The 21,803-nt window shown below is 47.1% G+C and overlaps 1 protein-coding gene across 8 annotated transcripts in view; it reads right to left on the reverse strand.

Annotated features, from left to right (window-relative positions):
• Positions 1-21,507, reverse strand: part of LOC126988823 (fat-like cadherin-related tumor suppressor homolog) — a 105,000-nt gene extending 83,493 nt beyond the window's left edge. For all 8 annotated transcript variants that reach the window (XM_050847250.1, XM_050847246.1, XM_050847249.1 and 5 more), the window contains exons 1-2: positions 21,464-21,507; positions 8,283-11,736 (exon numbers count right to left, since the gene is read on the reverse strand). In XM_050847250.1, the coding sequence (XP_050703207.1) occupies positions 8,283-11,706 (3,424 nt within the window). In that variant the 5' untranslated portion in view covers positions 11,707-11,736; positions 21,464-21,507. The remainder of the gene's footprint in view (positions 1-8,282; positions 11,737-21,463) is intronic.
• Between the last annotated feature and the right edge of the window lie 296 nt (positions 21,508-21,803).

Consider the following 21,803-nt stretch of genomic DNA (forward strand, 5'->3'; position numbering starts at 1 on the left):
CACACACACACACACACACACACACACACACACACACACACACACACACACACACACACACAGAGACAGAGACGCCGTGGATATGCCAGGGTTGGTATTCTGGGAAGCCTCCTCACACGATATGTCCAAGGGAGTAAAAGAAAGATGGAGAGGTTAGTTAAACATGGTGAATACACGTTAATTATCACTGTTATGCCTCCTTGTAGCCATAACACATGCATGGCCTTCACACGCTGCCCAGGATGAATAAAAAGAGTCTCCTCGCGCCGCGGGCTGAGAGGACCAATCAGACTCACCCCAAACACGTGGATATCACACCACTAGACGAGTAAGGGTAAGGAGATGAGCGCCGAGGCCACGCGCAGCTATAGCTTATGCCCAGGGTTGGAAAAAATCATGATTAAAAAAAAATTAAAAAAATCGATTTATTTGATTAAATAAGAGAGAGAGAGAGAGAGAGAGAGAGAGAGAGAGAGAGAGAGAGAGAGAGAGAGAGAGAGAGAGAACTAGAAAAATAAGGAACGAAGAATAGATTAGTTACTTACACATCGGAATAAGAAAAGCACTAAAAAGACAAGCATACAGGGTATAAAAAGAAGTCAATAGAAAAATAAGGAAAGAATATATTAGTTAGTATAAATTGCAATAAGAAAAGAACCAAAAAAGACAAGCATACAAGTTAATGAAAAGAAATACCTGGAAAAATAAGGAAAGAATAGATTAATTAGTTATAGACTGGGCTAAGAAAAGTACCAAAAAGACGAGTACACAAGTTAATAAAAAGAAATAACTAGAAATATTAGTAACGAAAAATAGATTAGTTAGTTATAGATTGGGATAAGAAAAGCACAAAAAAGACGAGCATAGAAGTTAATAAAAAGAAATACCTGGAAAAATAAGGAAAGAATAGATTAATTAGTTATAGACTGGGCTAAGAAAAGCACAAAAAAGACGAGTACACAAGTTAATAAAAAGAAATAACTAGAAATATTAGTAACGAAAAATAGATTAGTTAGTTATAGATTGGGATAAGAAAAGCACAAAAAAGACGAGCATAGAAGTTAATAAAAAGAAATACCTGGAAAATATGACAAACGAAGGATGGATTAGTTAGTGATAGGTTGGAATAAGAAAAGTGCCAAACTAAATGGTCACACACTTTCGCTCACCTCTCACGTTCATAATAAATCAATCACAAATGTCATCTAGTATACGAGTGCAAATCTGAGCTGCTTTCCGTCTGCGTCAGTAAAAGAAAACGTCTATTGCAACATCCCGACACCTGAGGCAGCGTCGGCACTGTGATCGGGGCGCACCCAGCCTCGGGGTCACGGCGGGAGGTGTGTGGGTGTCGCGGAAGGAATGGGTCTGTCTCTCCACATAATGGCCACTTGGGATTACCGTGTGTTTGGCGGGAGCTTGCTCGACACACACACGGCCGTCTCATAACAGCGGCGTGACGGGCGAGTTGTCACAGAGGTACGAAGGGCTATGAGAAGGGCAAGGGAGTTTATCATGTTATTTTTAATTTTTTCACAACAAAGGAGACAGCTCAAGGGCACAAAAAAAGGAAACTAATAAAAAAAAGCCCGCTACTCGCTGCTCCTATAAAATTACCGATATATATTCTCTTTTCTTTATTTCTTACAGGCATCCACGTCCCGTATTTCATCATTTCATTTTTACATATTTTTCTCTTACCTCATTTTACTTTCTTTTTTCTCTTAAAGTGAACAAATGCAGAAAGATAAAGAAATAAAGATTAGAAGAGAAAGGCCAAAGAAAGTGACCAGCATCCACTCATCCCCCACCAACGCAGTCTTCTAGCATCCACTCACCTCTCAGCATCCACTCATCTCCCAGCATCCACTCATCCCCCACCAACGCAGTCTTCTAGCATCCACTCACCTCTCAGCATCCACTCATCTCCCAGCATCCACTCATCCCCCACCAACGCAGTCTTCTAGCATCCACTCACCTCTCAGCATCCACTCATCTCCCAGCATCCACTCATCTCCCACCAACGCAGTCTTCTAGCATCCACATTTATCTCCCTGCATCCACTCATCTCCCACCAACGCAGTCTTCTAGCATCCACTCGTATCTCTCTCTCTCTCTCTCTCTCTCTCTCTCTCTCTCTCTCTCTCTCTCTCTCTCTCTCTCCTTTTCTTTTCTTCCTTCTTTTTCAACCTTGTAACTCGGCTCTAACTTCGGCAGGGCGGATCAGACCTCCATTACTACCTGCACTAACGTGTTTTTTTCCGGCTTAACTTGTATAATTAAGACACCCGCTGGAGGACGTCGAGGCCCCGCCAGTAAACACCCAACGTCCTCTGCCTGACCCCCCCTGCCTCCCCGCGCCGCCCCGCCAGATAAACATATTATGATGGTTGGCGTTGACGAGTTGGATGGATTTGCTGAGCCGCGTCGCAAATACCAACTCGATGATAAAATGTGTGTGTGTGTGTGTGTGTGTGTGTGTGTGTGTGTGTGTGTGTGTGTGTGTGTGTGTGTGTGTGTGTGCGCTTAGATTTCGTGTTTTTTTGTTGTTCCTCTTCTTTTTCTTGTGATTCGATTTGGTATTTGTTCTTCTTTGTCTTTGTTTTTTCTTCTTTTTCTCTCTTTTTCTCTATTTTCTTCTTCTTCCGCCTCTTCTTCTTTCTTGTTCTTGTTCTTCTTTTTTTCTTCTTTCACGTTTTTTCTTCTTTTTCTCCTCCTCCTTCTCCTCCTCCTTCTTCTTCTTCTTCCGCTTCTTCTTTTTCCTCCTCCTCCTCATTCTCCTTTTCTCCTTCCCCGGGTGCATATCACGGCCGTAGTACAGGCAGCGACTTCATGAAAGTTAAGAAATACACTTTGGTGTTTTACGAGTATTACAAACACGGCAAGATTATCCCCTGGGTGTCATATTCCCGCGTTGCCTTCACGACGATGAGGCACGAAAGAGGCTCCAAGTCACGCTGATGAGCCAATTTGCACGCTGACCGCCTCATCCCCTTGAAGCAGAGCGTGTCCCGCGACGCTGCCCGCCGCCCCAACGAGCCCATCAGCACGCCAGCCCGGCACCGCGTCTCCACCTGCGTGAAACATGTATTTTCACCTCGTTGCTTTGTCGTGTTCTGTTCGACAATGAAGTTAATACCAGCGACTTGCATTTCCCGGTATATGTGTACGCTGATACATGGCGGTAAACGAACATTTCTCTAACAGGTGTATCTTATTAACCTGTTCCTTCTCTCTATTCACAGGTGTTCTATCAATCTCTATATAGGTACCTGTAAGCTGACCATGACATCTTTTATAAACATCTCTAAGTCTCACTAACCTCCAACACTCTACAGGTAAACATCTATTAAACAGGTATATCTCATTAACCTGTTCCTTCTCTCTATTCACAGGTGTTCTATCAATCTCTATATAGGTACCTGTAAGCTGACCATGACATCTTTTATAAACATCTCTAAGTCTCACTAACCTCCAACACTCTACAGGTAAACATCTATTAAACAGGTATATCTCATTAACCTGTCCCTTCTCTCCCATCTCAGGTGTTCTTTCTATGCCTTGTCTACGGTGAGGGGGTTTTAATAATAACTGCGTATACCCTACTTGCACGTACCCGCCTAATGTAATACAATCATCGTGGGGTTCGGAAACCAGAGTAACCAGTACCAGGAGATTAGTATTCCCCTCCTTGAAGCTGGAAGGAAAAATGACGAGCAAGCTGTTCCGACGTTTGCATTTAGAATGTGAAATGGGATAAGGAATTTCGGCCACATCTTTGGATTCTTTTTAGGAGCAGCGAGTACTTAGCGGGATTTTTTATATAGCTTGTTTCCTTTTTTTGTGCCCTTGAGCTGTCTTTGTTGTAAAAAAAAGAAGTCCTGCAGAGTAGCAAGGCCTGGGGACCGGAACTATGGGGGGCAGATACCCTTAAAGATGAAGTGTTTGGATAGCCTATTACAATGGAATCAGAACCGACAAAAGATGCAGCGAACACTACAGAAAAGGAGGAAAATCCATGACGGAAACAAGGTCTTTCTTCCCGTGAATCAGTGTGAGGGAGCGTCGATAATTAGCGCTGCTTCACGGCCGTGGCGGCGCTGCCTTGATGCGCGGATAATTTGTGAGAGGAATTAGAAGGTAGAAGAACAGTTATATTGCCAGGAACTGATTTAGTATCTCTGAGACACGAGATTTCCAATTAAGATCATTAGTCAGGGAGGATCGAGGATGTCTTGTGGCGGGGCGCGGAGTAATTATTGTGGAGGGAAAGGTAACTGGGTGTTGGCAGGAGGCGGCTGTGTGCTGGATAATGCTTCTGGGGCTTTGACGCCAACAAGGGTGATAAAGTTGGGGGCATACGCTATAGCTGCGCGTGGCATCGGTGCTCATCTCCGTCGCACTGGCCCTTACGCTATAGCTGCTCGTGACCTCGGTGCTTATCTCCGTCGCACTAACCCTTGAGTCTGTAGTGGGTAAAAGTCTATTACCCCGGGACACAGGACAAGTGCGGCGTCCGGGTTAGCGCAGTGTACCTTCCCAGGCTTCCCTAGAAACACATTTATCGACCAGCCGAAAGGAAGGATGAACAACTGGGTGAGCTGCACGCCAACGGGAGGACGTCGAGGCCCCACCAGCAAACACCCAACGTCCTCTGCCTAACGTGCCCAGCCTCCCCGCGCCGCCCCGACCAGAAAAACAGGACCGCGGAATCGCAGCTAGGCACGCTAACCACTGCACCTCGGAGGCGAGAGAGTAGAACACATTATCAATTCAAGAGTTTCATGGTTCCTAAAACAATAATAGTGAACTGCATTGTAAACGCAAATGCGACTTTTTACAGAGTGATATGTGAGTGAGGTCACGTACATGTGATGCATAAAACTCTAGGAAAAAATAAAAACATATAAAACTCTGGAAAAAAATACCGCAGAGTTCTTGGCTGAGGCCGCGATGGGGAGAACCTCTTACCAACAGACACAACGGTTCATATACCCACGTTACTTGTTTTTCGCTTTGTTCCTGCAGCAAAACTTGTCAACGGGCGAGCACTGGTGTATTTTTTTTACAACAAAGGAGACAGCTCAAGGGCAACAAAAAGTGTAGAAAAAAAGCCTGCTAGCCTACTTACCGCTCCCATAATAGACAAAAGTGAAGAGTGGCCAAAAGAGAGGTCAATTTCGGGTGGAGAGGTGTCTGATACGCCCTTCTACCGCTCCCATAATAGACAAAAGTAAAGAGTGGCCAAAAGAGAGGTCAATTTCGGGTGGAGAGGTGTCTGATACGCTCTTCTACCGCTCCCATAATAGACAAAAGTGAAGAGTGGCCAAAAGAGAGGTCAATTTCGGGTGGAGAGGTGTCTTGATACGCTCTTCTTGAAGGAGGTCAAGTCATAGGCAGGAGGAAGCACAGACGAGGGAAGGCAAGGAGGAGTGCCCACTTATAACCTTATTCTCAACTTCTCAAAAAATTTACGCAGTTTTCCTTGTGTATCGCGTTTGTATCATTCCGAGTCATTGCATCTGACAAAGCAGCAGTTACCCGCCGGGCCGCGTCGCCAGTGGTGGAGTCTTTGAAAATCTTCCCCTGCAAACGACAGGAGAACGTAAAGTAAAGAAGCAAAGAAAACATACTGTCGTCAGCATATTGGAGCAGAAGTCAAAGGACCATAAAACGGAGCAGCGTCAATCCTGTGAAGGCGAGTAAGTGTCTGGAGGGTTGACGAGGCTCAGGGAAGCTTACGACGCTGAGTGACTGGACTCCCTCGAGGCTGCTGATGCGCCTGTTCTTTTCTCTTTTTTTTTACGGGGGGGAATTTGAAGGTTTGAAGTGTGTGTGTGTGTGTGTGTGTGTGTGTGTGTGTGTGTGTGTGTGTGTGTGTGTGTGTGTGTGTGTGTGTGTGTGTGTGTGTAAGAGAACCCCGAAATGTTCGTGAAAATGCCTCTTAAGTCTTGAACGAATCTCCTCCTCTCGATCCGCTCTTACTAACACGTCGCAGGAAGGAAGACATGCAGAAAAGAATTATCGAGTTATTAATATGCAAATCACCCGATGAGAAAATTGATAGGATGTGACTTCAAACCATTAGTATATATCGCTTAGGTCCGCGTCTGTCTGTCTGTATGTGTCTGGAGATCAGTCGGTCTCTCTCTCTCTCTCTCTCTCTCTCTCTCTCTCTCTCTCTCTCTCTCTCTCTCTCTCTCTCTCTCTCTCTCTCTCTCTCTCTCTCTCTCTCTCTCTCTCTCTCTCTCTCTCTCTCTCTCTCTCTCTCTCTCTCTCTCTCTCTCTCTCCATTCCCCTCCCTTCCTCCGCTTCTTCCCCTTCCCTTCTCCCTCTCTCCCTCTCCCTCCCTCCCTCGTCAAGGCCGCGCCGAAGGTAATTTCCCAGAGGAGGGAGTCAATCAACAGGTGTTCTTGCCCGGCACCCTTCAGACCTATCTCAGGGGATGAAGGCGTCCCCCGCGGCCCCGGAAGAGCTGCCAAAGACGGGATTGACTGATTAATTCGTCTCGCCTTCACGCGCTGATGACGAGGGGATAAGTAATGTTAGTAAGGCTCAGATTCTCTCTCTCTCTCTCTCTCTCTCTCTCTCTCTCACACACACACACACACACCAGCACTACCATTAATACCAATAACACTACCAAAATCATATATACCATCACCACCACTACCACCACCACCACCACTACCGCTAACCCCGCCTCTAATCCGTCACGTGACCAAATATCAGCGAGTCATATGCTTTAAATTCAGACAAAGCCATGGAGGGAATGAATGGCTGCTCTCGCTCTTGAAAAAAAAAATGTAAATGTTTCTGTTATTTCTTCCTCGCGGCTTCTGAAAAACTAAAAAAAAAATGGAATAGCTGACTTTTTTTTGGCAAAGGAAATGAAAGACGTTTTGTTCGTAAGATATGATAAAACTACCCAGGGGAATACTAACACAACCTCTATGAAATGTGGGAGTGGCAGAAGCCTTTTTAAACTACCCATGGAAATACTAACACAACCTCTACCAAAGCCTTATCAAACGTGGATGCGTATGGCCTTAAAGCTTTGGGCCAGAAGGTCGTGAGGCTCGGGATAGAAGGCGTGGCGTGGCAGAAGCCTTTTCAAACTACCCATGGAAATACTAACACAACCTCTACCAAAGCCTTATCAAACGTGGATGTGTATGGCCTTAAAACTTTGAGACTGTGGGTCAGAAAGAAGGTCGTGAGGCTCAGGATATCAGGCGTGGCGTGGTGTGGCCGGGCAGAAGGGGCGGCATCAAGCAGCTTCTCACGAGGCCGACTTTAACGCCGGTGAGTCGGAGAGCAGGCGAGGCGGCGCTTAATGAACGAGAAAAATGTCATAAACTGGAACAAACTCAGACAGGGAACGACGCTAATAGCACGGACAGCATTCCCCTTGCTTGAACACACACACACACACACACACACACACACACACACACACACACACACACACACACACAGAGAAAGCCCGCTCTAACACCTCTCCCTCTTACTGTTGGTTGGCCCCTTTCTCTCTATCTATCTATCTATCTGCATCTTTTTTTTTTTACAGGTAAGGAGACAGTTCAAGGGCGTAAAGAAATATATATAAAAAAACCCGCTACTTACTGCTCCTGAATAGAGGTCAAAGGAGTGTCCAAAAAGAGAGGTCAATTTCTGGAGAAGAGGTGTACAGTATTTCTATTTTTCTTTACATGTTGTTACTCTCAAACTCTTGTGTGGCGTTCGTTACTCAACTGTTACGTCACTTAGGTACGTCCCAGGGTTTCTCCGAGGCTCCAAACCCCGTTCCATTAAGGCTACTAATTGAATTTCGTCCTTTTACGGGAAAACGATTCTTTTATTCTTTTGGGGGGAAAGCGATGCGAGAAAACAGGAAGCCAAAAGTCTCCCTTTCATCCGAGGAAGATATTAACTTCCGCAAAATAAATACGCAAGATGTATGTAAAGAGTTTTGGTTCAGCTCGAGCTTACAACTTTAGGGCCCGCGGAGCCTTGAAGATTTGGCCTCGCCCGCGTGGATAGTCCATTAGGGGGCCACGCCGGCACGCTGGGAGGCGGCGGCGTGACTACAGGCTTCTTAACGTGCCGCTTTCATTAATTACATACACTCCTTCATCTTTATCTAATCATTCATATAAAACACATAGTGGAGTTATTTTCGCTGCATGAATTTCAACTCTGCAAATAGCACAGGCTTGTCGGTGAGCCACAAAGGTTAGAATGTTGCTGAAAACTGCTACAAGACAATGAAAGGTGCCTACCTTGCGTGTCGACGGAGAAGTACCCCTGGCCGTCCCCGCCGGTGATGGCGTACAGCAGCTGGTCCGTGTCGGGGTCCCGGGCCTCCAACGTGATGACCTCGGCGCCGGGGGGCAGGTTCTCCTTGATCCAGGCCCGCAGCACGCGCTGGGGGAACATTGGAGGGCCCAAGTTTTCATCCACGTCATGGACCTGGACGAAGAGGCTGGCGTCAGCGCTCAGGGCGGGAGCGCCGCCGTCCTGGGCGCGGACCGTCACGTTGTAGGACTGCCGCGCCTCAAAGTCCAGCGGCTGGGCGAGGCGCACGACGCCGGTTTTCTCGTCGATACGGAAAACATGCTCGTGGCCACTGACGAGGCTGTAGGTCAGCTGGCCGCCCATGCCCAGGTCCGGGTCGGTGGCCTGCAGGGACGCCACCACCGCGCCCAGCGGCAGGTCCTCCGGGATGTCAACCCTGAGGCTGCGGGCGGCGCCGAAGTCTGGTGGACAGTCGTTGATGTCCAGGACCGTCACCATGAGCCGGGACAGCGCAGACTGCGGGTGTTCGGGCGCGCCGTCCCACGCCCTCACCCGCAGGTCATACTCACTCCGCCGCTCACGGTCCAGGCCGCCCAGCATGTACACAATGCCAGTCGTTCTGTCAACCGTGAACTCGTCCACATCCGACACCAACTCGTACGTTATCTGGGCGTTCAGACCTTCGTCCGCGTCCTGGGCAGTGATCTGAGCCACGCTGGTTCCGTTCCGCGTGTTCTCGGGGAGGTGGAGGCTGTAGCTCACACGATTAAACTCAGGGGCGTTGTCATTCACGTCGATCACTTTGACTGTGAGATTCCTTGACACACTCCTGTGCGGGACGCCGAGGTCAAACACAGTAATGTTAAGGAAATACTCTGGCGTCCTCTCGCGATCAAGCTCGGCCACCACCTTCAAGACCCCTGTTTCAAAGCCTATCTTAAACACCGAGTCCGTGTCACCGCTGGAGACGGCGTAGACCACACGGCCGTTGTGGCCCCGGTCATGGTCCTTCGCCGCCACCGACAGCAGCTCGGTGCCGATACTCGCATCCTCGCGGACCTTGACGATGCTGGGAAACTTTTCCGGGAGTTCTGGTGGGTGGGAGTTGAAGCCGTAGCGCAGCGGCAACAGGGCGTAATGCTCCTCGGCGGCGTTGTTCTCTGCCGCGGCCGCTTCCACTTCTTCCGCCTTCGATCCTATATCCGTTTCGTGACACTCGACGTGGGAGTGTTGCTTGAGGGCGGCCTGGCCATCCTTGCGTTTGGTGATCACCGCGACCGTCACACTCGTGGGGTCAGACACGTGGGTCCCGTCCGTGGCCGTCACATTGAGCACATAGGTCTTATGCGGGTCACCGGGCATCACAACTTTCCTGAGGTCACACGTGAGAGCCAGCACGCCCGAGGAGCTCTCGACGGACCAGCACTCTTCGTCCATGTCATTGTGTAGCCGGTAGCTGATGAGGCTTCCGTTGTCGAGGTCCACAGCCGAGAGAGCAAGGACACTGGTGCCGACTGGAGCGTCCACGGAGACCCATCCTCGGCAGTCCACGCCGACGAACTGCGGCCGGTTGTCATTCACGTCACGAACCTTTACCTTCACTGTTGTCTCCGTCTCCCTCTTGAAAGGCGTGCCCCAGTCCGACGCCCGAACCTTGATGGTGTAGACTCTTCGCTGGGCCTCGAAGTCCAGCACTGCAGAGGTGCGCACTGTCCCGTCGAAAGGGTCAATCACGAAGGGAACTTGGTCCAGATTGGCAATACTGTAGGACAGGAAGCGGTTCTCTCCAGAGTCTGCATCCGTGGCTACCATGCGTGTGACGTAAGACCCCGTCGGCTCATTCTCGTCCAGCGTCACCTCCGTGTTGGGCGTGCTGAACTGAGGCGCGTTGTCGTTGGCGTCCAGAATCCGAATTATAACTTTGGCCGAGGACTGTTTCCTGCGGGCGTTGCTGGCCTGGTCCACCGCCGCCACCGTCAGGCTGTAGTAGGCCGTCAGCTCATGGTCCAGCCAGTCAGCCGTTGATATCAGGCCTGTGCGAGGGTTTATAGTGAATTTTTCGTCTTCATTCCCTGCTACGATCCTGAAGAGCACTCTGCCGTTGATACCCTGGTCCGTGTCCGAGGCGGCCACCCGCACCACGGGCGTTTGGGGCGGCGCCTCCTCGCTCACCGCCTCCTCGTACTGCTCCCGCGCAAACACCGGCGCGTGGTCGTTGACGTCGGCAATGTTGACGTGGACGTTGACTCTCGTCCTGCGCGAGGGAGTTCCACAGTCGACGGCCTGGATGGTTAGGTTGTAGCCTTCTGGCGCCAGCTCGCGGTCCAGCAGCTTGAGCACCGCAAGATTGTACTCCTTGTCGTGGACCTGTGTGACGCTGAAGAGCCTGTCGGGGTCCCCGGCCACGATGACCACCTGGTCCACGCGGCCACTCTCGCCCTCGTCCTCGTCGTCCACCTTGATGATGGCGTATATGTGGGTGTGGGCGTGCTCGACCACGTGGGGCAGGTGCTGCACCGAGATTCTTGGCGCGTGGATGTTGACTTGGTACACCTGGATCTCCACTGTGGCTCGCGCCGCGGCGGAGGCCCGCGTGTTAGGCGGCTGTGGCCCGCGGTCCTGGGCGAGGACTGTTATCCTGTGTGGCCGCCCATAGGTGTGGGAGAGTGGGCGTGTTACGGTCAAGACGCCCTTGGTCGGGTGAACGGCGAACAGGTTTGACGTGTGGTCCTGCAGCAGGTAGTAGACCTGGCCGTTGATGCCGTCGTCGGCGTCGTGGGCCGTCACGGAGAGGAGCGGCGTGTGGAGCGACGCGTCCTCGCCCACGCTCACCTGGTACGACGTGGGAAAAAACAACGGTATGTTATCGTTCGTATCTAGCACCCGCACCGTCACGTTGGCGCTGGCCTTCAGGGGCACACCGCGGCGGACGGCACTGCGGGCCTGCGCCTCCACCACTAAGTTGTACCGCTCCCGCCGCTCACGGTTCAGCACGTCCCGCAACCCTGTTTTTGTCCTCACGTGCAGCACCACGACGCCGCCAACCACCTCCGACTCGGCCGTGAAGAAGCCGTGCGTGTCTCCGTCAGCTATAGTGTACGTGACGTGGGTGGTGGGCGGCAGGTTCTCGAGGGACACGCCCATGAGCTCCTTCCCGGACACATGCGTCCTGGGCAGCGAGTTCTCGTAGATGCTAACATTGTACCAGTCCCTCAGGAACCTGAGAGACTCCGGGCTGGCTGCCGCGGCGGCGCTCCAGCACAGCCACGGCAGCCCCAGCAGAAGCACCAGAAGAAAGAGACGCGGGAGTGGCCGCGGCCGCCGGCTAAGAGGTGGGCCGTCCGGGGCGTGGCGTGCGGGAGGCGGCGGGGCCAGCAGCGCCCGCAGGCCCGCTCCCTGGGCCATCATGTCACCATGTCACGTGGGGGCGGGCATCACCTGCAACGAGAAGACACAGCATTACACGTATGCACACACACACACACACACACACACACACACACACACACACACACACACACACACACACACACACACACAAGAACATAAGGACGTAGGAGTCTGGAAGAGGCCGGTAGGCCTGTACAAGGCAGCTCCTTTGGTACAAGGCAAGGCAAAGCAGACATTAATATGTCGCAGACGTACGGGTAGCATCGAATATTTAAATATACCTGTCTTCGAATGAAACCATGAACCAACAACACCTGCATTACCTTCCTAAAACACTTTCCAGGAAACTCGCAGCCAACAAACAGAAGAGTAATAATAATAAACAGAGAAAAATGAAGATGTATCGAGAAAGAAATGAAACAAGAAAAGGCGAAGGAGAAACTAGGAATACAAAATGTCATCTGGGAATCGTGTGTGTGTGTGTGTGTGTGTGTGTGTGTGTGTGTGTGTGTGTGTGTGTGTGGCGTGCATGCAATATTTCCTCCGCGACAGAGTTCCATTGGGCGACGCGAGGCCGGCGATGCATTGGCCAGGCGTTCCATCCCTCACTGCCGCCACGACACCACACCTCGCCACCGCCCGCCGCGACGCTCGGGAATAAAGTTTGTGCACGAGGACTCCATTCACACCACCTTACCTTGGCCCGTCAGGAAGGTGCGTGTATGTGCCTTTTATCTAGATAGCAACGTTGAGGTAACCTGGATGAGGCATAACCAGCGAGACAAACAATTTAAGGATAACTTCTGTGTTTCCGTTGCCACCGCTTCAAGAATCACAACCTCAACCTCCCTTCATCTGGCTAACAACGTCGGGGTAACCTGGAGTCCCTCAGATCTGCAGAACATAATCGAGGTGAGGTTTAACTAGCGGCAGAGGCATTTTATTTAATTGCTCTGGTTGGTAACGCTTCTTAAACCACAACACCAGCCTCCTGTCACCTAGCTAACAGCGTGGAGGCAGCCTGGAGGCCCTCAGATCTCTGGCAGGAGGGTCATTTGCATTGTCTCCGGTGAGCGCTGGGAACGAATGCAAACCTAATTACGTTCCTTGGGTAAGTTTACATTTAATATCCCCAGCAGGCAGGCGGGAAGCTGATTAATTCACACGTTTACGCCTGACTCCTGCCTCTCACCCTTAACCCGGTAGCAGCGACGGGCCAAATTTGAGGCTTTACCGTGTAGCAGCGACGGGCCAAATTTGAAGCTTTACCGTGTACCAGCGACGGGCCAAATTTGAGGCTTTACCGTGTAGCAGCGACGGGCCAAATTTGAGGCTTTACCGTGTAGCAGCGACGGGCCAAATTTGAGGCTTTACCGTGTACCAGCGACGGGCCAAATTTGAAGCTTTACCGTGTAGCAGCGACGGGCCAAATTTGAGGCTTTACCGTGTAGCAGCGACGGGCCAAATTTGAGGCTTTACCGTGTAGCAGCGACGGGCCAAATTTGAGGCTTTACCGTGTAGCAGCGACGGGCCAAATTTGAGGCTTTACCGTGTAGCAGCGACGGGCCAAATTTGAAGCTTTACCGTGTACCAGCGACGGGCCAAATTTGAGGCTTTACCGTGTAGCAGCGACGGGCCAAATTTGAGGCTTTACCGTGTACCAGCGACGGGCCAAATTTCTGCTATGATATAAACCCCCCAAAATAGATGATACATAAACTGATCACAAATGCGTTGATATATATTATGAAATGGTTTGCGTGAGTGATGATTTTTTTCTCATTTTTCTCGCTTAGAGGAGCCTTTAAGAACCACGATCCCCGCAGTTACCGGGTTAATCAGATGCCATTGACGAGTGACTTTAATGAGGGAGTGACTGAAGAGGATAATGAAAAGGATAAGGAAGTATAATAATAATAATAAGACGAAGAAAGTGAGGCTCTGTGAATAGGATATGACCTTAACCTAGCCCGGTCCATTCAAGGCTGAGGCGGAGGCGTGCAGGTATAAGCCTTGCCGCGTGTGAGTGTCCGCGCCGCTAACTCCTGCACTGGGTCATCCTCAGCTTTAATCGTGCCCGGAGATACCTGGTCCTGATCTACTGTTATAAGCCCTTCGTCTTCTCTGTAGTTTCTTATTCTTGGTATTTTCTTTGTGGTCTTGTTCTTGATTCACCTCTTTATCTTTTCCTGCATATTCTTTGTTTTCTTCCTCTTCTTCTTCTTCTGCAGCCTTTTCATTTTCTTTTTTTTCTTTCATTTTTCTTTTCATTACCTGTTATTTTTCTTCCTCGTGCTTTCTTTTCTTTTTCTTGTTCTTGTTCTTCTTGTAACAGTATAATTTCTCGTTCCAAAATATCGTACACTGTGTATATTTTCTCGTTCCAAATTATCGTACACTGTATATATTTACCAGTTTCTGACGAAAAAATAAAGTAAACTACTACACTCACATTAATATTCAATCAACAATCGTCAAAAAACTTCATTATTGACACAGTTTATACGAGTGCAAATTATACAAATCCAAGTTCCTCACCTATATCTGATTGCCGCGTTCTGGTATAGTTAAGTATCATACACTATTGGGAACGCCGAGTGTGTGGGACAGACGGCCACCACCCACTTCAAAGGACAAAAGAGAATGCTATTTACTGTGTGGCAGCTAGGAGATGAGATGGTGGTGGTGGTGGTGGTGATGCTAGCTATATGGTGGATGGAGGTTTTGGTGGTGATGGTAGGGATATCATTGGTGCTGTAGTGACGGTGTTGGTGGTTGTTGTTATGGTGATTTCAGAGGGGTTAGTGGTGGTGGTGGTGGTGTTGGCGATGGTGGTGGTGATGCTAGCTATATGGTGAATGGAGGCTTTGGTGGTGATGGTAGGGATATCATTGGTGCTGTAGTGACGGTGTTGGTGGTTGTTGTTATGGTGATTTCAGAGGGGTTAGTGGTGGTGGTGGTGGTGGTGGTGATGGTGGTGGTGGTGATGCTAGCTATATGGTGGATGGAGGCTTTGGTGGTGATGGTAGGGATATCATTGGTGCTGTAGTGACGGTGTTGGTGGTTGTTGTTATGGTGATTTCAGAGGGGTTAGTGGTGGTGGTGGTGGTGTTGGCGATGGTGGTAGCGTGAACAGCGGCATCAGGGCAGGAAGGAAGGTGGTCGCGTGTCTCCCAGATGTAACTTAGCAAAATGACTGCACCGGCGCGGCCACATCACCCTTACCGCCATGCAACCCTGTCATGCCTTGCTCTTCCTGTCCCTTCCCTTCCCTTCCTACCCCTGCCCCTGCCCTCTCCTCACACACACACACACACACACACACACACACGTAGTATCCGCAAAGTCAGGTCGTATTGGGCGCCATTGTACCTCTTTTTCCCATCCCTGAAGAGACACTGTTCGTCACACAACCTGGCGGGCACAAAGACGCCTTCGCCCCCTCCGCCGTCTCCTGCACCCGCCACTGAATAAACAACTTGCTATTTCACTGCAAACAGCCCTCGCAGCGGCCACCATTCACCCGTTTTCTATACCGCCCTGACGCGTGAGAGGTGTGTCTGCTCCGGTGCTGCCCCCTGACGCTACGAGGGCCAACTATTTCCATGTAAAGTGTCCTTCCTCCCTTCCTTCCTACTCGTCCCATTTCTCTATGCAACTTACGCCTCGAAGAACCGATAGCACAACAGTATGAGTGTATAACTTTCTCTATCACTAAAGGAAACACAAAATTGTATCTCCAGGATCGTTGAAAAAATAAAATAAAAATGAAGGCAGAAAATATATCTAAAAACGTTCGTCTATGCACCATACGCCCCACAAAACATTAAGATAAGAAATTTAAGACGGTAAAACTACTTCTGTACTGCTAAGAGAAAGACGGAAACGTATCTCCAGGATCGTTAAGAAAAATAAAATAAAAATGAAAGCAGAAAATATATCTAAAAAAACGTTCGTCTATGGACATGCGCCCCACAAAACATTAAGATAAGAAATTAAAGACGATAAAACTACTTCTGTACTGCTGAAAGAAAGACGGAAACGTATCTCCAGGATCGTTAAGAAAAATAAAATAAAAATGAAAGCCGAAAATATATCTAAAAAAACGTTCGTCTATGGACCATGCGCCCCACAAAACATTAAGATAAGAAATTTAAGACGGTAAAACTACTTCTGTACTGCTGAAAGAAAGACGGAAACGTATCTCCAGGATCGTTAAGAAAAATAAAATAAAAATGAAAGCCGAAAATATATCTAAAAAAACGTTCGTCTATGCACCATACGCCCCACAAAACATTAAGATAAGAAATTTAAGACGGTAAAACTACTTCTGTACTGCTAAGAGAAAGACGAAAACGTATCTCCAGGATCGTTAAGAAAATATAATAAAAATGTTTTCTATTTTTCTTAATGTCTTCCGGAGGTGTTGAGGAAGCTTGTTCAGAATATTTCCAAATGGCGACGTTTTGGATCTTTCTATATCCATCTTCAGCGTCTTATAATACCGAGCTATACCAAACGTTCTAACATAAGATTGAATACAACATCTCACACCTTTGGAATTGAGGAATGTTATGTGATCGTCCTCTCGGGCACTTGTGTGTTTGCCTCTGCTCAGCGTTTCGGCATTTCCCTCCTGCATTATTCATCCCGTGTAAATGTTAAACAGCCGAGGTAACATTACACGAGCGAGAATATGTTTAATCTGGGAGCATAACGCGTCAGGAGTAATGTTCCCAGACACTCGTGAACACACCGCCCCGATGTCACCAAGGCTTGCATTCACAGACGCTTCCGGCTCTCACAACAGATGTTTCCCAAGGCCGCAAAGGAGATTAGTCGGGTTCTTCTTTCACGTTTATGATGCAGAAGCCTTGTCAAACGATCACCAGGCTCATAACACTACCCATGGAAATACTACTAACACAGCCTCTACGTAAGTCAGATCAAACCTCTCCTCCCGAAATTGACCTCTCTTTTTGGACACTCCTTTGATCTCTATTCAGGAGCAGTGAGTAGCGGGCTTTTTTTTTATATATTTTTCTTTACGCCCTTGAACTGTCTCCTAGCTGTAAAAAAAATGTGTGTGTGTGTGTGTGTGTGTGTGTGTGTGTGTGTGTGTGTGTGTGTGTGTAGCGCTTGGTAACACAAATATAACTTCCTTGGCGAAACTATTTAAATTCGAAGCATTTTCTCATCTCTTCATAATTGTTTCCAGCTCTGCACACACACACACACACACATACACACACAGTCTCTCTCTCTCTCTCTCTCTCTCTCTCTCTCTCTCTCTCTCTCTCTCTCTCTCTCTCTCTCTCTCGGCCATGAAAACCTTGTCCAAATATGAATTTTAAAAAGCCATGAAATAATTAGACTGAAATGATTTGCAAACGTTTTTTCTTTCTTACGTCTCCGCCTATTGCGCCGGTAGGCATGCTTGAGGGGCCTGGATGGTATTCGGCCCCAGCCCGTCATGGCGCAGGCAAGTGTTTATAGTGGCGCCATCTTCTCTCAGTAAAAGTAACACAGAGCTGCTCACGTAGTTATATTGGAGGCGCCGAACGTTGACGCATTTCACGTAAACTCGATAAAACGTTCAAGTTGTCGCAATGAATGTCCGAATGATTAAAAAAAATCCAGGTACTCAAAAAATATTAGTTGAAAAAGCAGACAAGCGAAAAAGCAATGCCAGTAAAAATACATTATCATTGACAGAACAGTTAAGTGAATAAGAATATGGAAAGAGGAAATGAATGAGGAAGAAAATAAGGAATAGTAATAATAATAATAATAAGAGGAATAAAATACACACTAACAAGAACAGGAAAAAACAAAAACAACAACAACAGCCAGAACAAGAGAGGGAGGAGGAGGAGGAAGAAAAAGGGGAGGAGTAGGAGGAGGAAGATGGAAGATGAGGAGGAGGAAGCGTAGTAGTAGTAGTAGTAGTTGTTGTTGTTGTTGTGGTTATAGTAGTAGTAGTATTAGTAGTAGTAATAGTAATAGTAATAGTAGTAGTAGTAGTAGTAGTAGTAGTAGTAGTAGTAGTAGTAGTAGTATCAGTATTACAATTAAACCTATCATCATTATGCAGCTTATCAATAACAAATAACCCAACAAAATACACGCTACTCAGAAAGACACATCTGTTATGTTCTGTTGATGATCGGGGGGTTAGCCTTTGCAACGGCCCCCCCTGATTTCCTTTATTTCGTGCATTACTTTTCTTGTCTTCACATCTAACACTACTCTTGAGGCCTCACGCGTAACACATTATTCAAACCACTCGTCAGTAACACATGTTCCTCACTTTTTACTCCGACTCGCCTGAAATATTGGCGCTGACGGACGGCTCGGCCTGTCGCGTTAAGTATTCAGAGGGGCGGCAGTACAGATGACGGGTGACGTGGGTCTGGTACAGCTGTTGTCACGCCTATGATGATAAACGTATTGACAGGCCACCTCTTTGGATTCTTTTTAGGAGCAGCGAGTAGCGGGCTTTCTTTATTTATTATAGTTTCATTTTTTGTGCCCTTGAACTGCCTCTTCTGTTGTAAAAAAAGTAATGGGTGACTCTTAGGTCCCTATTCTTAAACGTATCGAGCTTCTATTACTATTTTCTAAGGCCACAGAGAAAATTAACCGGGCTGACACGGCAGATTTTCCAGTTCAAGGCGCAGAAGCCGTGTACAACTATCACTAGGATCACTAAACAGTCCATGAAAATCCCGGCTTTTCGAACAGGCGAACTGAGGTGACGATATGTTTAGAAATACGGACTTAAGAGGTGACTGATGTGTTAGTGGCGGCGGTGAGTGTCAGGGGTCCGTCCTCGTATCCCTTCCCAGGCCAGCAAGATAAAGCGGTGTGGCCGGCGCTAGGGGCGGGGCGGGCAGCGGCGTCGTCGTTTTAGGGCCGCAAGAATAACCCGTTTCACGCAGGCTCCATTATGTGCTGACTTTTACCCGCTTTTATTTGTATACAAAACTGTTATGGCGTGCAAAAGCTACGAGTAATAGCTGTGTTATTAGGGTCATTACCGTCATATTCAGTGAGATGCATAGCGGAACTGGCTCACGAGGCAGGAAGGGAGGAAGGGAATGGACTTTGCACCGTGTTAAGTGTGCGCCCGATGGAGAGAATCAAGTTGGAGGATTTTTGAAGAGGTTGACGGATTGTGTGAAAGGTTTTATTTGTCTTTTTATGACTCGAAAGGTGAAGTGTTATGTAGTATTTTTATAAGTACGAAAGTAAAAAGCAAAACAATTTAAAATGACAATTACTAACAGTGGTCGTAACTCTGAGGGTAAAGAAAGATATTTTTAAAACAATTAGAAAATGTGGACGAGAACTGTTTTGTTAATAGTTAAGATGATGATAATAATAATAATAATAATAATAATAATAATAATAATAATAATAATAATAATAATACCATAGCAACGATAATAATAAACTCAACAATTTCCTTTCATCATCCTTTACATCATAACAAGCACGCCAAAATATTAAAAACTCCATCATTCATAAAACAATTACTCCCTAATCTTATTTTTCCCTAATTCATTACAAGCACGCCAAAGATGAAGGTCCATAACATCATAACAAGCACGCAAAAGATTAAGTCCATAACATCATAACAAGCACGCCAAAATATTAAAAACTCCGTCATTCATAAAACAATTACTTCCTAGTCTTATTTTTCTCTAGCTCATTACAAGCACGCCAAAGATGAAGGTCCATATTTTTAAACTTTTCCGCGTCCAAGCACACATATTCGACAAGACTTTCGTAGGAGTTGTGGGCATTTCCAGGGGTAGTTTTATGACCCTGGTGGTAGTTTGGCCCTTCTGTACTTCTTCTTCTTCTTCTTCTTCTTCTTCTTCTTCTTCTTCTTCTTCTTCTTCTTCTTCTTCTTCTTCTTCCTCCGCAGTATTATCATCCTGTTTCTACATGGGGTCGCTGTACTTGATGAGTCTCCTCCATCTAACCCTGTCCTCCGCCACTTCAAGGTCCAAGTTCTTCTCCCTGCCGTCCGCCACAATACAGTCCTTCCATCTCGTCTTGGGTCTTCCTCTCTTCCTTCTGCCACCCACTTCCATGTCCATTATCTGACCCTTCTGTACTATGAACCTACAATAATACTCATTAGAACCCGATTGATCTCCTTTTCAGCCTTTCGAAATAGGTGAAGTGAGAGGCGGGAGCGTCCGACAATACCCCTCTCAGAGCTCCAGCATTCTTCACCAGCGTTGTGTACAGACGTGCTTATCGGAGGTCTCCCACACTAAGCATAATATTCCACTGGCCACCAATAATGAAGCTGGTCCAGTGATCCGTTGAGCCTCTCCGATAATAATCATAATACTCCACTAAGCCTCCCGTTCAGGGCCATTGTTTGGATATAATTAACCAACTAATCCCGGTGTTTGTCTGCAACGTCTCGCAATTATTCCCTGACGCTGGATAAATCATGTGTTTCTGAACTGATAATGGGCCAAACACACACTCTGATGAGGCTATTAGTGGCGCAGCGATCCGGCCTAACAACAGACTCGTGAGCCGCTTCCGAGAACACAGTATGTTTCATATGCACATTTCCAGGCTGTCCAGATCCCTTATGCAAGAGTTAACCAGCATCTTCGTTCTTTCATCGCTTTTGCTGTTAACCTCTAGAAAACCCCATTGTTGTTCTTGTTCATTCCTGGGCTGTCCAAATCCCTTAGGCAAGAGTTAACAAGCATCTTTATTCTCTCATCCCTGAACACCCTTTTAATCTTGCTCATCCCAATGTTGTCCAAATCCCTTAGGCAAGAGTTAACAAGCATCTTTATTCTCTCATCCCTTAACACCCTTTTAATCTTGCTCATCTCAATGTTGTCCAAATCCCTTAGGCAAGAGTTAACAAGCATCTTTATTCTCTCATCCCTTAACACCCTTTTAATCTTGCTCATCCCAATGTTGTCCAAATCCCTTAGGCAAGAGTTAACAAGCATCTTTATTCTCTCATCCCTTAACACCCTTTTAATCCTGCTCGTCCCAATGTTGTCCAAATCCCTTAAGCAAGAGTTAGCAAGCATCTTTATTCTCTCATCCCTTAACACCCTTTTAATCCTGCTCATCCCAATGTTGTTCAAATCCCTTAGGCAAGAGTTAACAAGCATCTTTATTCTCTCATCCCTTAACACCCTTTTAATCTTGCTCATCCCAATGTTGTCCAAATCCCTTAGGCAAGAGTTAACAAGCATCTTTATTCTCTCATCCCTTAACACCCTTTTAATCTTGCTCATCCCAATGTTGTCCAAATCCCTTAGGCAAGAGTTAACAAGCATCTTTATTCTCTCATCCCTTAACACCCTTTTAATCCTGCTCGTCCCAATGTTGTCCAAATTCCTTAGGCAAGAGTTAACAAGCATCTTCATTCTCTCATCCCTTAACACCCTTTTAATCCTGCTCGTCCCAATGTTGTCCAAATCCCTCAGGCAAGAGTTAACAAGCATCTTTATTCTCTCATCCCTTAACACCCTTTTAATCTTGCTCATCCCAATGTTGTTCAAATCCCTTAGGCAAGAGTTAACAAGCATCTTTATTCTCTCATCCCTTAACGTCCTTTTAATCTTGCTCATCCCAATGTTGTCCAAATCCCTTATGCAAAAGTTAGCTAGCAGCGTCATTCTTTCATCCCTTTTGCTAGTAAACTCTGGAACACCCATTTGTTGTTATTTCTTATCCTCATACTGTCAAAATCAGATGGAATAGTCTTGAACACACTTACCTAACTAACACCACGAAGCCTGCTCGGTCATCACAACTGAAAAGATAAAAAAATAATATGTTATGTAATAATATACAACTGTGAAACTCTACAGCAATGATGATGACGATAGCAACAGCAAAAACAATAATAATAATAATAATAATAATAATAATAATAATAATAATAATAATAATAACAATGATGATAATGAGACGATATGATAATGATATAATAATGATGCCAATAATATTAATAGTAGGAGTTAGTTAATTAGTTGGTGGGTGAGTGAGTGAGTGAGTGAGTGAGTGAGTTGAAAAGAAAAATAAGTTACTGTGTGTGTGTGTGGGATGAACCGGAA

The sequence above is a fragment of the Eriocheir sinensis genome, chromosome 70 (assembly GCF_024679095.1).
Source record: "Eriocheir sinensis breed Jianghai 21 chromosome 70, ASM2467909v1, whole genome shotgun sequence".
In the NCBI taxonomy this organism is placed as follows: domain Eukaryota; kingdom Metazoa; phylum Arthropoda; class Malacostraca; order Decapoda; family Varunidae; genus Eriocheir; species Eriocheir sinensis.